At 35.4% G+C, this 16,799-nt stretch overlaps 1 protein-coding gene across 1 annotated transcript in view; it reads left to right on the plus strand.

The window, feature by feature from the left end:
* The first annotated feature begins 631 nt into the window (after window positions 1-631).
* Window positions 632-16,799, plus strand: part of LOC143228744 (homeobox protein extradenticle-like) — a 145,589-nt gene continuing 129,421 nt past the window's right edge. Inside the window, exons 1-2 of the mRNA XM_076460044.1 lie at window positions 632-979; window positions 1,141-1,214. Of these exons, the coding sequence (XP_076316159.1) occupies window positions 771-979; window positions 1,141-1,214 (283 nt within the window). The 5' untranslated portion in view covers window positions 632-770. The remainder of the gene's footprint in view (window positions 980-1,140; window positions 1,215-16,799) is intronic.

Below are 16,799 nucleotides of genomic sequence, written 5' to 3' on the forward strand. Positions count from 1 at the left end.
TATTAATTTAATTAATGGGTAAAATTTGAGAACCGTAGACATACGTTTAACGTATCATTGAAGTAACGTAACTTGAACTAGTTTCATTGTTTTCATATTTTGTACCCATCCTAATTTAAAGTAACACGATACACGTGAAATAACACGGAAAAAAACAAATTTTATATTGCAGAGTGAAAAGAACAGTTCTAAAGCTATAATCCTTTTTACTTTAGCCCCTCAACCTTTAGGGTGTATTAGAGAATGAAAACTAGTATACGCAGAGCCAACTTTAATATGTGTACTACGGTCAATTTTAATTGACCATTATTTCATTTAGAAACAATACCCATGTGAAGAAGAAAACCACAATAAATTTTTTATCATTAATCATTTTTTGGGCGGAGTTATTATCCAGGGTTTCTCACCCTTAGTTAAGTGATTGACAGCCATCTGCGGCTGAAGTGTAACTTTAGAGTTGGACTCTGATTGGTTAGAGTCGAGATGTGACGTTATTTTCGTCATAATAGACGCTCATCTTTTATGGTGAAGAGTCTTGAGTGGCATTATCGTACAGCCCACTCGGAAACCTCTCGCTGGTGGTCAAAAAATATTCCAATCAAAATATTCTGTTGTAGTTGGTTTTACCAAAACGCGAGTGAAATTCATTGTTTTAGAGGATATTGTCACGCTCGTTGTCTGGTAAAAGGCTTATGCTGTAGACAGTGTATGACCTTCGCTAGACGGACAGCCAGGCCGTTGTGTCTGTTTGGCGAGGGTGGTGTTGAAGCATGGACGATGAACAAACAATGATGCAACCCGTTTCACAGCATACCCCGGTTTGTATGGAAGGTCACGTAATATCCCAACACACTTACAGCATGGATCCTACAAACCAACCACATGCAGCAGAACTAGAAGTTCGTAAACACGATATATCAGAAATACTTCAACAGATCATGAACATCACAGACCAAAGTCTCGACGAAGCTCAAGCGAGGTATGTTCGCGAAGTTTTCCGCTGCTAGTAACTAAGTCAGCCGATTCTTTGCCTCGCTCTTGCCCGCGTGGTGGTTTAAACTTAGGCCTAGCGTGACTACTTTTTTTTCGAACACCTGTAAAATTTGAGATCTTAATTTCCCCTTTATGTCTATTTTACAGGAAACATACGTTGAACTGTCATCGAATGAAACCTGCTCTCTTCGGTGTTCTTTGTGAAATCAAAGAAAAAACAGGTTAGTGTACTTAGAATTCTACCGTGCTTCAGGGATGTAACTCAGAAAATATTGCCATTTGCCTATCGCCATCTTGTGGCAATATTTATAAACCGAAAGCTCAGCTGTTGCTTTTTTGTTATTATCTGTTTGCATATTGAAGTTCTAAAAAGTCACGAGTTTATAACAGTCTGTTAGATACAAATATTTTTTAACGTTTAAACGACTTTTAAGATAACTTAAATGAAGTTTAACGAGAAGGCTTTTGTATAAAAAAATTCGATAGAATAAACTAATTGGAAATTGTCGTCTAAACGTTTCACATTTACTAATTGTATACCATACAGAATCCTTTAATAATATATAACGGTTATGTTTGTGACCTTTGACCTGCCAATTTAATGTTCTTACTTATAGTCACAAATATATATCGAATCTCTCGTACATAAATTTTTATTATGAAATATAATGTTGCGCATGAGATTCAATGTATTTACTAAAACTCACGAAAAATTAGCCAGAAGGAAATTGTTCCAATGAAATTTTTTAAACATTCGTGGTCAACAAAGAAATAGATTTGTCGAACGTTAACAAAAAACGATAAAATCCATTATTTCTAATTTAAGGTATGCCATGTTAGTTATGTGTAAACCTGAAACAACTGACTTGTTTATTATAAACGTAAAATATTTATTAATACAAAACACGGTGACATTTGCTAGACCACTCCTGCTTTGTTTCTAGATATTGTTCCAATTTAAATAATATAAAAGAAAAGAGTAATTGCCATTTTTTATATTTTCGTGAAAGCTGAAATACCTAGATATGTATAAGAAAATAAATATATATGTGTGTATCTGTATATATATATGTATATATAGACCTCGTTAAAGGTTAACACAGGCCACAAGTAATCAGTTTGAACATAGTGTTAACCGAAATACTTTATTATTTTTATGAAGAAATGAAATATTAAATATCTATCCTCAACTCTATTGTTCTCTCAGAAAGCGGAAAGCTTACTTATTTTACTTTGGAAATAACACTCTGTTTTTAAATAATATTATTTTGTTTTATTCTATTGAAGCGTATGACTTCATTTTATCCTAATTACTGAAGAAACGTGGAACTGAATATTAGTCGTATTATGTCCTATACTCGTGGTTTCTATTATTAGACCTAATTTATAACTTATTGTTTTTCGTTTAAACGAGTTTTTTGTTTAACGAAGTTCGATAAATTACAAAAAGTGAAAATAACTATGTAAATATTCTGTGGAACATACGAAGGGCGCGTGGGACTTAGAAGGAGAGAAAGAAAGAATCTCACGGATGATATTGTTGCCGTGAGAGACATATTGCGCGTTTTTCAACGTGTGAACGTACACCAACATGATCATTTCGCAGCAGGCTCGAAGCAAGATTTTAAATCACTGACAGTTACCGCGTGCATGTTCCCGCGTGGGTCGTCCGTCACTCGTAAGTTGAGCAGCGAGTGTTATTTGAAAAACGTCTGAGGACGTCAGGCTATATATTTCTGTGTATTACACTTATAAATACTAAAGACTAATATATATATATCTATGTATGAATTTCTGTGTAGATCAGTGAAGAGCTTAGTAGCGAGTGTACTGTTTATAATTAATGTATTTTTTTTTACACATAATTAAATTTTAGTCTAGAGGTCGCAAATAGTATCTTCAAACAAAGAGTCTTTTCATCGGAATATAAACCAGCGGAAGTGTGAAGACTTGTAAACAAATCTATGCCAGCATAATATACCGTACTAGCTGTTACAAGGTTTAGTTTAAGTATTCTATCCGAATTATTTAAGAGTCAACATTTTAGGTTACTCAGTAAACAAGTATAACAGACTCTTAAATACAATATTTTTTATATACCGGTTTCTTTTCGTCATATTGTTGTGTATATAATTACATGCGGTATCTGGTACTAATGGGAAAACGTGTTAACGAGGCTTAGGCAAAAATCACGGTCATTCCGATTTTATAAATTTTCTTCCTGTTGGGATAAAACGGTGTCATTTTTACTGACTTCCGTCATTACTGTTGTAATTTTTCCGGGATTCATTTCCCACTAAGTATTATTCCAAATGCTATTTTCCGAGGCTTTTTCCCCACCTTACGTATTTACTGATGCTGTTTCTCCGTGGTTCGTTTCATGCACTTATTGCTTATAAAATTAGGTTCTCGCTTGTCGTTCTTGTCTGAAAAATCGATTACTCAAAGTCGGAACATTGGTTAATATTTAAGCTGTTTTCGTTTTCACACCGTTATTTTGCATTTACTTATTAGCAGAAACTCTTCAATGTGCAGTATCGCGCAATTGAAAATAGGCCTAGTAATGTTGCTTCCAGCACGTATTCACGTTTAAATGTATTAAATGTAAACTTATTTACTGTAAGTAGGTGTTCTGTTTTACTGACAAATTAGACAATATTTACCAACCCGGAGGTTGTTATTTTGCCACTGTAATCGTAGTGACTTAAAAGTCAACACCTTTCTATGAGACGTTGACGCTCTTTTCGTACAGTCTTGAAATTGGTAAACCGGTGTCTTAGGTAATTCTGATGTCTCACCGTTGCCTGGAGACCCATTGTAACTGAGACTTATAGTGGAATATACAGGTCGTTTACGCAGCGCGGGTTAAGGCAATCGTGTCCGTGTGATGAGGCTAAATGGAATGTTTCCTTTGGCAACCATTTGGAATCGGTTCCACGATTTTAAGACCGGATCTTTTCGCATGCAGGCGTATTGCAAACCGTGTTTATACGAGTGCCTTTAGCTATGATATTAAATGTGTTTACGTACATTCAACCTTAGAAGCCACGTGAACACAATTTTGCAACATGAAGGTAATAAACACTAATGGTGTACATTTAATGATGTTACATCTTAGGCAGCAGTGTTTATAAATTATATTATTAAGAATTCCATATATGTATCTGGTATGTGTTATTTATTTCAAGGGGCCTGAATTTTATATAGATTTAAGTGTCTTGCACTTTTACTTTGGGGGTGTTCGTATATAATAATTTATTTTCTAAAATGAACCTAATATTTTTTTATTCGTGTTCCACACATGGATTTAATTATTGTTTAAACGTGGGCCACTTATGACAAGTGTTACTTTAACTACCTACCTAATTATTGTTTAAACGTGGACCACTCTTGACAAGTGTTGTATTAACTACTCACCTAATTATTGTTTAAACATGGATCGTTTTTGTGACAAGTGTTATTTTAACTACCTACCTAATTATTGTTTAAACATGGATCGTTTTTGTGAAAAGTGTTATTTTAACTACCAACCTAATTACTGTTTAAGCAGAGTTCGTTTAAATAATTACAATCATCTGTGAATCAGAGCAGCTTCTATATTTTTATCGTTTCAGCAATGTTAAGCCGCCTACAATTCATTTGGTTTAGCAGGATTCACTGGTTTTAATTTAATATTTTAGGTATATTTGTTCTGTATCATTTGTTTTCAGTTGCTCCATGTAGAAAATAGAAATATGACAATGGTTTGTTTGTTTGTTTGTTTTGAATTTCGCGCAAAACTACTCGAGAGCTATCTGCGCTAGCCGTCCCTAATTTATCAGTGTAAGACTAGAGGGAAGGCAGCTAGTCATCACCACCCACTGCCAACTCTTGGGCTACCCTTTTACCAACGAATAGTGGGATTGACCGTCACATTATAACGCCTCCACGGCTGAAAGGGCGAGCATATGACAATGGTTGTATCTGCTTTTACCAAATGTTTTTTTAACGTAGTTTTTATTTAGTGTTTGCCAAAGTCCTGTGTTATTGTTTTTAACGGATAGCTGTGTAATGGGCCATATGCGTTCTGTGAATCGAACCCAGGATTTGAGCAATGTAAGTGTGTGAGTCTCGTATTCAAATCCTTCGAAATCTCGAGTCTGTCTGATAGAGTCACTGAATGACTCAGCACGAACAGAAAGCAGTATTAAACACATTGAGTCATTTGATTCAAGAACAAAGAAACGTTGTTTCATATATCTGTGAAATTGATGACTCACGTCACACTAGAACATTCCAATATGGAGACGTTATTGTACATCACTTTCATACGTTTTAGACTTGGATCATAAGTTTTTCTAACACTAGATTTCGTAGGACATGTAACGGTGTCATGCATTAATGGTAGCGTGTCGTATTAACGTTTTATCCTGTGGAACTGACCATGGTAGCGTGGTTTATTAACGTTGTATTCTGTGGAATTGACCCCAGGATAGCGTGTTGTATTAACGTTCTATCCTGTGAAACTGACCCATGGTAACGTGTTGTATCCCAGTTGCGTGGTTTGTTTAAAGTTTCGTCCTATGGGTCAGATCCCGGTAACCTGGTTTGTTGACGTTTCATGCTATGGGTTATATTTTGGTAGCGTGTTTTATTAACCTTTCATTCTTTGGGTCAGATTCTGGTTTTTACCTCGTCCGTTTGTAACTGTAGAAGTGCATCATCTAATCTCGTTGTTGTCGACTAACTATATCAAATAAACATAGTTTATTTCCAATACCTTTTGCCCTCCTAATTGTGATTACACCTCAAGACTCTGTGAATTTCCTGACGTTTGTATTTGTATAGGTGGCGCTGCAGTGGAATGGGGGCATACAGATTTTCACATTATCGCAGGTAGGGTGAGAAAGATCAGAAGGTGCAAAACAAGTGTGAGGTTACATGAAATGTCATGTTCGTCATGGTAACCAGCACGTTCAGGTTGCATGTGACCGCTCTCCCGTGTCGATCAGCATTTGACCAGTTTGTGGATCGCCAGGAACAGTTGAAGAAGCTGACAATGACAGTTGTGAAGTATTGTTAGGGACCTGATTGAGGTGGGATGGATTTATTGCTTTACTTTTTCTTGAATGGTCGTGTAATTCTGTTCAAAGGATATTTCTGCTGGCCGTCCCTAATTATGAACTATTAATAATATAGACAAGGAATTTGACTAGTATGACCCAATGTTTGATTTCCCGTGGTGGACAGAATACAGATAATCTATTATGTGGCTTTTCGTTAAAGAAAAAGAGACATTGAAAATGTATTTAGTCCCAAAGTACGGGCGAGATTCTTTTGTTTTGTGTGTGTGGTCTAACGGGACGCGAACACTGTACTTGGGGATTCATAGAGCGGCACGCGAACCACTAGGCTGTGAGTATCGAATCTTGACCTTTGTGTCTATAAGATAAAATCATTTAAGGTGTTAAAACGTTTACTGTTAAATACGACCGTATCTATTCCTAGTATCTGGCGACATAAACCGCGCCACATCCCGGAGTAAACCGGGACAGATTTGGTGTGAGGCTTCCACTAATTTCCTCTCAGTGAAATCACCTCTATGAAAGGAATTTTCACTACGTAACCCCGACTCATCAGAATTTGTAAGGAGCTTTATATATATTCCTGATATTCGACCGAAAACATTTGCTGGTATCGAGAGTATCCAACTGATGACCTGGGACAGAATGTTGTAGATAATTTTTTGTAGTTTGTTTGGAATGCCTCGCAAAGCTCCACGAGGGCTATCTGTCCCTAATTTAGCAGTGAAAGACTAGAGGAAAGGTAGCCACCGCCAACTCTTGGGCTGCTCATTTATCAACGAATAGTGGGATTGACCTAACATTATAACGCCTCCACGGCTGAAAGGGTAAGTATGTTTAGTGGGAAAGGGATTCGAACATACAACCCTGAGATTTCGAGTCAAGCGCCTCTAACCACCTGGCTATGCCTGGCCCTTTGTAGTTTGTCTAAATTTTTTTAATATTGACAAATTATTATTAATTGAATCAATTGTTGTTTAATTTGTAGTTGTTCTTTGTAAAGGAGATTCAACAAACTTTGAAACAGTGCTTTTCGTGTTGCTCCATAATAATTGGATAATTTAGATTGGATGCTTAATCCCATTTTGATACAAACTGATTTTATTTAACGTGTATCCTAACGCCTAGAATACAACCGATTGAACTAGGGTTTGTCTGAATGTGGTTTACTCTTTGTTTGTTGTTTTGTTAGTCCCTATGTCTTATTTGTTTGTTTGTTTCAGTGATAACAACTAGAATATTCAGGTGTGATATTTAACGCTCTTGTATAATACATGTTTGTATGTTTGTTATTATGAGAATTAATATTAAAATATTGTTTAAATAATAGATTAATAAAAATATTTTTATTGTAATTTAGCACGAATCTACACCAATGAGTTATTTGTGCTCTGCCCACCTCAGATCCTACCACAGACATACCTCTGTGTCACCAGGGGGCGTGTAACGTGTGATCTTATGAATGAATCAAAAGAAGAAGAATATCTAGTTTATTTACTTATTTGTTCTTTTTTTTTTATTCAGAGTCGAGCGCACTCTAGTAGTCAGTGTGTCTGACTGTGATGTTAGGGTTCAAAGTTCGTGCCCCGTAACCTCCACTAAGTAAAAAAATGTATAATTGTTCAACGGTTTGAGGCCATAGATACGTGTTATAGGAGTAACAGACAAATTCAACTAATTAGAGTACCACATGAGTTGGCGGCTTCTGTTGTTGACTAGATGCCTTCCCTCTAGTCTATTGCTTCACAATTAAGGACGAAAATCTTCGTGTAGCTTTGCGCGGGTCCCCCTCACGGTGAGACTGCGGTAAGTCTTACGACGCTAAAATGCAGGGTCCACTTCCCTGCAGTGGACATAGCAGATAGCTGACTCTGACTTTGCTCTAAAACAAACAAAGTTTTGCGCGAAAATCATCTATGGAACAGTAGTTTTTGTATGAATCCAATTTTCTGTGTAACACGTAACTTTATAATTTTTATTATAATAATTTCTTTATTTGTTTGAAGCTAAGCACGAAGCTACACAATGGGCTATCTGTACTGTGCCCATCGCAAATATCGAAACCTGTTTTTTAGCTTTGAAAGTTCGCATATATACCGCTGTATCACTGAGCAGCTGTTATAATAGTGTCAATATCTGGATGTAATAAACTTCATGTGAAACTTACTTTGTATTTTGTAATAATGTAAGCTGTTACAATGTTATAACAACTACAGTATATGGATGTGATACTTGAAACTCGGAACTTAGAGTGTTAATTTATCATACACACACGTACGAAGCTAATATTGCGTTTTTAACAGACAAATTTTGCTATTGAAATAACAGACCTTAACACACCGCCATTTTCCTAAAACAGAAATATGTGTTTCCTCACGACAGTTACGTCACCGACACAAAACGATTTGTGAGGAATAACCATATCTCGTGAATTAGCTAAGGTCACTAATTAATATACCAACGTGCCTTTTTTTGTGGTATGAGTGATTTTTTTTGTTCGGTGTCAAATAAAAGAATAAATGTTAACATGGAAGGCGTCACGAGATGTTTCCTGACAAAGCGAAACATACAACTGTCCCTAATTCTGAATATAAGGAAGGCCGTTAATCAAAGCACCTATCGTCAAACTTGTTAGATCGTAGATTGAAATGTGGTTATTGCTCTTAGTGTATCAACCATACGTGTGTACTTGGGGATTCGTTAGACAGTGCATCATGCAATGTTTCTTTCGTCTTGTTCTATACAATGGTTCTGTTGTCTTGTTCTATACAATGTCTGTGTCGTCTTGTTCTATACAATGTCTGTGTTGTCTTGTTTCATACAATGTCTGTGTTGTCTTGTTCTATACAATGTCTGTGTTGTCTTGTTCCACACAATGTCTGTGTTGTCTTGTTTCATACAATGTCTGTGTCGTCTTGTTTCATACGATGGTTCTGTCGTCTTTGTTCCACTCAATATTTCTGTCGTCTTGTTCCACACAATGTTTCTGTCGTCTTGTTCCACACAATGTTTCTGTCCTCTTGTTCCACACACAATGTTTCTGTCCTCTTGTTCCACTCTGAATGTTTCTGTCCTCTTGTTCCACTCCATGTTTCTGTCCTCTTTGTTCCACTCAATGTTTCTGTCCTCTTGTTCCACTCTATAAGCTTTGTCTCTTGTTCCACTCAATAAGCTTTTGTCTCTTGTTCCACTCACATGCTTTGTCCTCTTGTTCCATTATTAACAGCTTTGTCCTCTTTTGTTCCACTTAATGTTTTGTCCTCTTGTTCCACTTTTAGTGTTTTGTCTCTCTTGAGCCTTTCCACTCAATGCTTTCTGTCCTTTGTTTCTTCCACTCAATGTTTTGTCCTTTTGTTCTTCCACTCATTGTTTTGTCCTCTTGTTCTTCCACTCTCATGCTTTGTCCTCTTGTTCTTCCACTCATTGCTTTGTCCTCTTGTTCTTCCACTCAATGCTTTGTGTCCTGACGTTTTTCCACTTGATAGTTTTGTCCTCTTGAAATGACGAGCTTTGTTTCCTTTGTTCTACTCGAGTTTTGTCTCTTGAGTCCCACTCCATGCTGTGTCTTCTTGTTCCGACTTACAGCTTTGTGTCTCTTGTTCCACTTCAATTGCTTTTGTTCCTGACTTCTGACTTCAATGCTTTTGTCCTTTTGAGTTCCACTCTTAATTGTTTTTCCTCTTGAGTTCCGACTTTCAGCTTTTGTTCTTGAGTCCACTTTAATTGCTTCTGTTCTTCTTCCACTTCCATTGCTTTTCTTGTCTTTTTTTTCCACTCATTGCTTTTGTCCTCTTGTTCTTCCACTTCACAGCTTTTGTCCTTTTGTTCTTCCACTTCATTGCTTTGTCCTCTGACTTCACTCCACATGTTTTGTCCTTTGAGTCTTCCACTCCACAGCTTTGTCCTCTTGTTTTCCACTCAATTCAATTGCTTTGTTCTTGTACTCATTGTTTTGTCCTTGTCCTGAGTTCTTTCCACTCCATGTGTTTTGTCCCTTTGTTTCTTCCACTCATTGCTTTGTCCTTTGTTCTTCCACTCACAGCTTTGTCCTTTCTTGAGTTTCCACTTCATTGCTTTGTCCTCTTGTTCTTCCACTCAATGCTTTTGTCCTTTTGTTTCTTCCACTCATTGTTTTTGTCCTCTTGTTCTTCCACTCAATGTTTTGTCCTTTGTTCTTCCACTTCATTGCTTTGTCCTCTTGTTCCATTACATGTTTTGTCCTCTTGTTCCATTATTAATAAAGTTTTGTCCTCTTGTTCCACTTCAATGTTTCTGTCCTCTTGTTCTTCCACTCAATGTTTCTGTCCTCTTGTTCTTCCACTCAATGTTTCTGTCCTCTTGTTCTTCCACTCAATGTTTCTGTCCTCTTGTTCTTCCACTCAATGTTTCTGTCCTCTTGTTCTTCCACTCAATGTTTCTGTCCTCTTGTTCCACTCAATGTTTCTGTGATTTTACGTTTCCGTTACTCCTTACCCTCCCCCTTTGTTACAGTCGATTCTTCTGTTTTGTAAGTTTTTATTTGAGGGGGTTCAGGAGGAACACGTTTTCAGTCTGCGTTGGTTGAAGGTTTGATTCGGATACTTCATAGATGAAACCTGTCGTGAATTGTACTTTACCTAATAACCTACATAATAACCAGAGGTTTGGTAGGATGTTCACATATTGGAAACGGCGGCCTTCGTTATTCACATGCTGAATCCAGTTTTTGAAACGCATTCTGTGTATTAAGTCGATTGAGACGGAGCTCACAGAGAGAAATCGATTTGTTGTGACTTATTTTAAGGAATCTTCCTTGACGAATGGAAAGTGTCTTCCTTCATTTTAGAACTATGACCTCAAAATCACTGGGTTCTCGAGTTACGTGCTACCATCTAGTAAGTTGCAAGGAACGGAGAATTGGCAGAAAAGGTCAAACCTTCTTTGTATGAGGACCTTCAGCCGTGCTTGACCTGCTGGTTCATTATGGCGCCGCAAAGAAAAACAACAATATAATATCACTTATACCGTATCTACAAAATAATTAACTTCGTTTATCAAGAACTGTAAAGCCAAAAACGCAGGAAAGTGGGCGTGTTTTGGACAGTTGAGATTGTTAGAAAATGTACGTTAATAGTAAACGCTTTTAGTTACATCTTAGTAAACGCATCTTATTAGTAGCAACTGTTTATATACATATAACGTTGTTGTTGTTGATGTGCTTATGAAACAATTCGATTCAAAGATTATAGAAATTAATTGCAAATTTATAACAAATTGTGAAATAACAAATGCTGACTACACAATCGACTGTCTTATTACTATTAAAATTTCTCTTGTTTCAAGGACATATTTTTCTGATTCTTTTAAAAACACAAGCATTTTTCATTGTTAATCTTAAAGTTAATCCTGGATTTTATTTAACTTTAAGTTTCAAACATTGTTTCAATTAAACTTTCATAAGTTGTAATACGACGTGAAAACCACCACCAGGTTACGAAAGGTCTTTTGTGTGTGTATGTGTGCTTAAGCGAAAAAGTAGGCTGTAGGGGATCTGATATTTGCACAGTTCTAACAGTAGGCGTCGAACATTAAATTTTAGTATTGTAAGCCTTTAAGCTTACCGCTGAGCCACCAGGAGAGCATGAATAAAAGCCAGATGGGTTTTCTTTCTTTCTCTGTGTGTTTTATGTTGTAGTTATTGATCATACCACCAGGAGAGCTTGAATAAAGGCCGGATGGATTTTCTTTCTTTCTCTGTGTGTTTTATGTTGTAGTTATTGATTATACCACCAGGAGAGCATGAATAAAGGCCGGATGGATTTTTTTTCTTTCTCTGTGTGTTTTATGTTGTAGTTATTGATCATACCACCAGGAGAGCTTGAATAAAGGCCGGATGGATTTTCTTTCTTTCTCTGTGTGTTGTATGTTGTAGTTATTGATTATACCACCAGGAGAGCTTGAATAAAGGTCGGATGGATTTTCTTTCTTTCTCTGTGTGTTTTATGGTGTAGTTATCGATTATACCACCAGGAGAGCATGAATAAAGGCCGGATGGATTTTCTTTCTTTCTCTGTGTGTTTTATGTTGTAGTTATTAATCATATCACCAGGAGAGCATGAATAAAGGTTGGATGGATTTTCTTTCTTTCTCTGTGTGTTTTATGTTGTAGTTGTTGATCATACCACCAGGGGAGCATGAATAAAGGTTGGAAGAATTTTCTTTTTTTCTCTGTGTGTTTTATGTTGCAGTTTGTTTGTTTATTACCCCTCGTATAGATCAGCTACAAGTAAGGTAAATAAACGTATCTGGTCTGATGTCAGATATCGATATAAGATAAACCATCGTTTTCCAATTTTTTAAGGTGGCGGAACTCGTTTGTATTTTTGTTTCAGCATTTATTACGATGTTTCGTACCTCTGATGGTCGTGATTGTTTTACCAGTTGTAATATGTACTGTTATTCGCACCAGTGTTCCTAATATTTAACAACATTTCGTCAGCAAGAGTCATGTAAATTTAAACACTTCTAATGTTTACCGATATTCATGATGGTAACAATCATTGTGGTTTAAATATCTGTAATGTTTACTGGTGTTTGTACAGGTAACATCTGTTATTTATATTTCACGCTACTCAGTAACATTTATTATTACCGCTATATTTCACACTTCTTAGTAATATTTATTATTACCGCTATATTTCACATTTCTCAGTAATATGTATTATTACCGCTATCTTTCACATTTCTCAGTAATATGTATTATTACCGCTATCTTTCACATTTCTCAGTAATATTTATTATTACCGCTATCTTTCACATTTCTCAGTAATATTTATTATTACCGCTATGTTTCACACTTCTCAGTAATATTTATTATTACCGCTATGTTTCACACTTCTCAGTAATATTTATTATTACCGCTATGTTTCACACTTCTCAGTAATATTTATTATTACCGCTATGTTTCACACTTCTCAGTAATATTTATTATTACCGCTATGTTTCACACTTCTCAGTAATATTTATTATTACCGCTATGTTTCACACTTCTCAGTAATATTTATTATTACCGCTATGTTTCACATTTCTGAGTAATATTTATTATTACCGCTATGTTTCACACTTCTCAGTAATATTTGTTATTACCGCTATGTTTCACACTTCTCAGTAATATTTATTATTACCGCTATGTTTCACACTTCTCAGTAATATTTATTATTACCGCTATGTTTCACACTTCTCAGTAATATTTATTATTACCGCTATGTTTCACATTTCTGAGTAATATTTATTATTACCGCTATGTTTCACATTTCTGAGTAATATTTATTATTACCGCTATGTTTCACATTTCTGAGTAATATTTATTATTACCGCTATGTTTCACACTTCTCAGTAATATTTATTATTACCGCTATGTTTCACACTTCTCAGTAATATTTATTATTACCGCTATGTTTCACACTTCTCAGTAATATTTATTATTACCGCTATGTTTCACACTTCTCAGTAATATTTATTATTACCGCTATGTTTCACACTTCTCAGTAATATTTATTATTACCGCTATGTTTCACACTTCTCAGTAATATTTATTATTACCGCTATGTTTCACACTTCTCAGTAATATTTATTATTACCGCTATGTTTCACACTTCTCAGTAATATTTATTATTACCGCTATGTTTCACACTTCTCAGTAATATGTATTATTACCGCTATCTTTCACACTTCTAAGTAATATGTATTATTACCGCTATGTTTCACACTTCTCAGTAATATGTATTATTACCGCTATGTTTCACACTTCTCAGTAATATTTATTATTACCGCTATGTTTCACACTTCTCAGTAATATTTATTATTACCGCTATGTTTCACACTTCTCAGTAATATTTATTATTACCGCTATGTTTCATACTTCTCAGTAATATTTATTATTACCGCTGGCCCGGCATCGCCAAGCGTGTTAAGGCGTGCGACTCGTAATCTGAGGATCGCGAGTTCGCATCCCGGTCGCGCCAGACATGCTCGCCATCCCAGCCGTGGGGGCGTTATAATGTGACGGTCAATCCCACTATTCGTTGGTAAAAGAGTAGCTCAAGAGTTGGCGGTGGGTGGTGATGACTAGCTGCCTTCCCTCTAGTCTTACACTGCTAAATTAGGGATGGCTAGCACAGATAGCCCTCGAGTAGCTTTGTGCGAAATTCCAAAACAAACAAACAAACAAACAAACAAATTATTACCGCTATATTTCACATTTCTGAGTAACACCTTTTTTTACCAGTATATTTCACATTTCTCAGTAACACCTATTATGACCAGTATATTTCACATTTCTCAGTAACACCTATTATGACCAGTATATTTCACATTTCAGTAACACCTTTTATGACCAGTATATTTCACATTTCTCAGTAACACCTATTATGACCAGTATATTTCACTTTTCTCAGTAACACCTTTTTTTACCAGTATATTTCACATTTCTCAGTAACACCAATTATGACCAGTATATTTCACATTTCTCAGTAACACCTATTATGACCAGTATATTTCACATTTCTCAGTAACACCTATTATGACCAGTATATTTCACATTTCTCAGTAACACCTTTTATGACCAGTATATTTCACATTTCTCAGTAACACCTATTATGACCAGTATATTTCACTTTTCTCAGTAACACCTATTATGACCAGTATATTTCACTTTTCTCAGTAACACCTATTATGACCAGTATATTTCACTTTTCTCAGTAACACCTATTATGACCAGTATATTTCACTTTTCTCAGTAACACCTATTATGACCAGTATATTTCACTTTTCTCAGCAACCTATTATGACCAGTATATTTCACATTTCTCAGTAACACCTATTATGACCAGTATATTTCACTTTTCTCAGTAACACCTATTATGACCAGTATATTTCACTTTTCTCAGTAACACCTATTATGGCCAGTATATTTCACTTTTCTCAGTAACACCTATTATGACCAGTATATTTCACTTTTCTCAGCAACCTATTATGACCAGTATATTTAACATTTCTCAGTAACACCTTTTTTTACCAGTATATTTCACATTTCTCAGTAACACCTATTATGGCCAGTATATTTCACTTTTCTCAGCAACCTATTATGACCAGTATATTTCACTTTTCTCAGTAACACCTATTATGGCCAGTATATTTCAATTTTCTCAGTAACACCTATTATGGCCAGTATATTTCACTTTTCTCAGCAACCTATTATGACCAGTATATTTCACATTTCTCAGTAACACCTATTATGACCAGTATATTTCACATTTCTCAGTAACACCTATTATGACCAGTATATTTCACATTTCTCAGTAACACCTATTATGACCAGTATATTTCACATTTCTCAGTAACACCTATTATGACCAGTATATTTCACTTTTCTCAGCAACCTATTATTACCAGTATATTTCACATTTCTCAGTAACACCTATTATGACCAGTATATTTAACATTTCTCAGTAACACCTATTATTACCAGTATATTTCACATTTCTCAGTAACACCTATTATGACCAGTATATTTCTGTTTTCTCAGTAACACCTTTTTTACCAGTATATTTCACTTTTCTCAGCAACCTATTATGACCAGTATATTTCACATTTCTCAGTAACACCTATTATGACCAGTATATTTCACATTTCTCAGTAACACCTATTATGACCAGTATATTTCACATTTCTCAGTAACACCTATTATGACCAGTATATTTCACATTTCTCAGTAACATCTATTATGACCAGTATATTTCACATTTCTCAGTAACATCTATTATGACCAGCATATTTCACATTTCTCAGTAATACCTATTATGACCAGCATATTTCACATTTCTCAGTAACACCTATTATGACCAGTATATTTCACATTTCTCAGTAACACCTATTATGACCAGTATATTTCACTTTTCTCAGCAACCTATTATGACCAGTATATTTCACTTTTCTCAGTAACACCTATTATGACCAGCATATTTCACATTTCTCAGTAACACCTATTATGACCAGCATATTTCACATTTCTCAGTAACACCTATTATGACCAGCATATTTCACATTTCTCAGTAACACCTATTATGACCAGTATATTTCACATTTCTCAGTAACACCTATTATGACCAGTATATTTCACTTTTCTCAGCAACCTATTATGACCAGTATATTTCACATTTCTCAGTAACACCTATTATGACCAGTATATTTCACATTTCTCAGTAACACCTATTATGACCAGTATATTTAACATTTCTCAGCAACCTATTATGACCAGTATATTTCACTTTCTCAGTAACACCTATTATTACCAGTATATTTCACTTTTCTCAGCAACCTATTATGACCAGTATATTTCACTTTTCTCAGCAACCTATTATTACCAGTATATTTCACATTTCTCAGCAACCTATTATGACCAGTATATTTCACATTTCTCAGTAACACCTATTATGACCAGTATATTTCACATTTCTCAGTAACACCTATTATGACCAGTATATTTCACATTTCTCAGTAACACCTATTATGACCAGTATATTTCACATTTCTCAGTAACACCTATTATGACCAGTATATTTCACATTTCTCAGTAACACCTATTATGACCAGTATATTTCACATTTCTCAGTAACACCTATTATTACCAGTATATTTCACATTTCTCAGTAACACCTATTATTACCAGTATATTTCACATTTCTCAGTAACACCTATTATTAC

The sequence above is a fragment of the Tachypleus tridentatus genome, chromosome 10 (genome assembly GCF_004210375.1).
Source record: "Tachypleus tridentatus isolate NWPU-2018 chromosome 10, ASM421037v1, whole genome shotgun sequence".
Taxonomy (NCBI): Eukaryota; Metazoa; Arthropoda; class Merostomata; order Xiphosura; family Limulidae; genus Tachypleus; species Tachypleus tridentatus.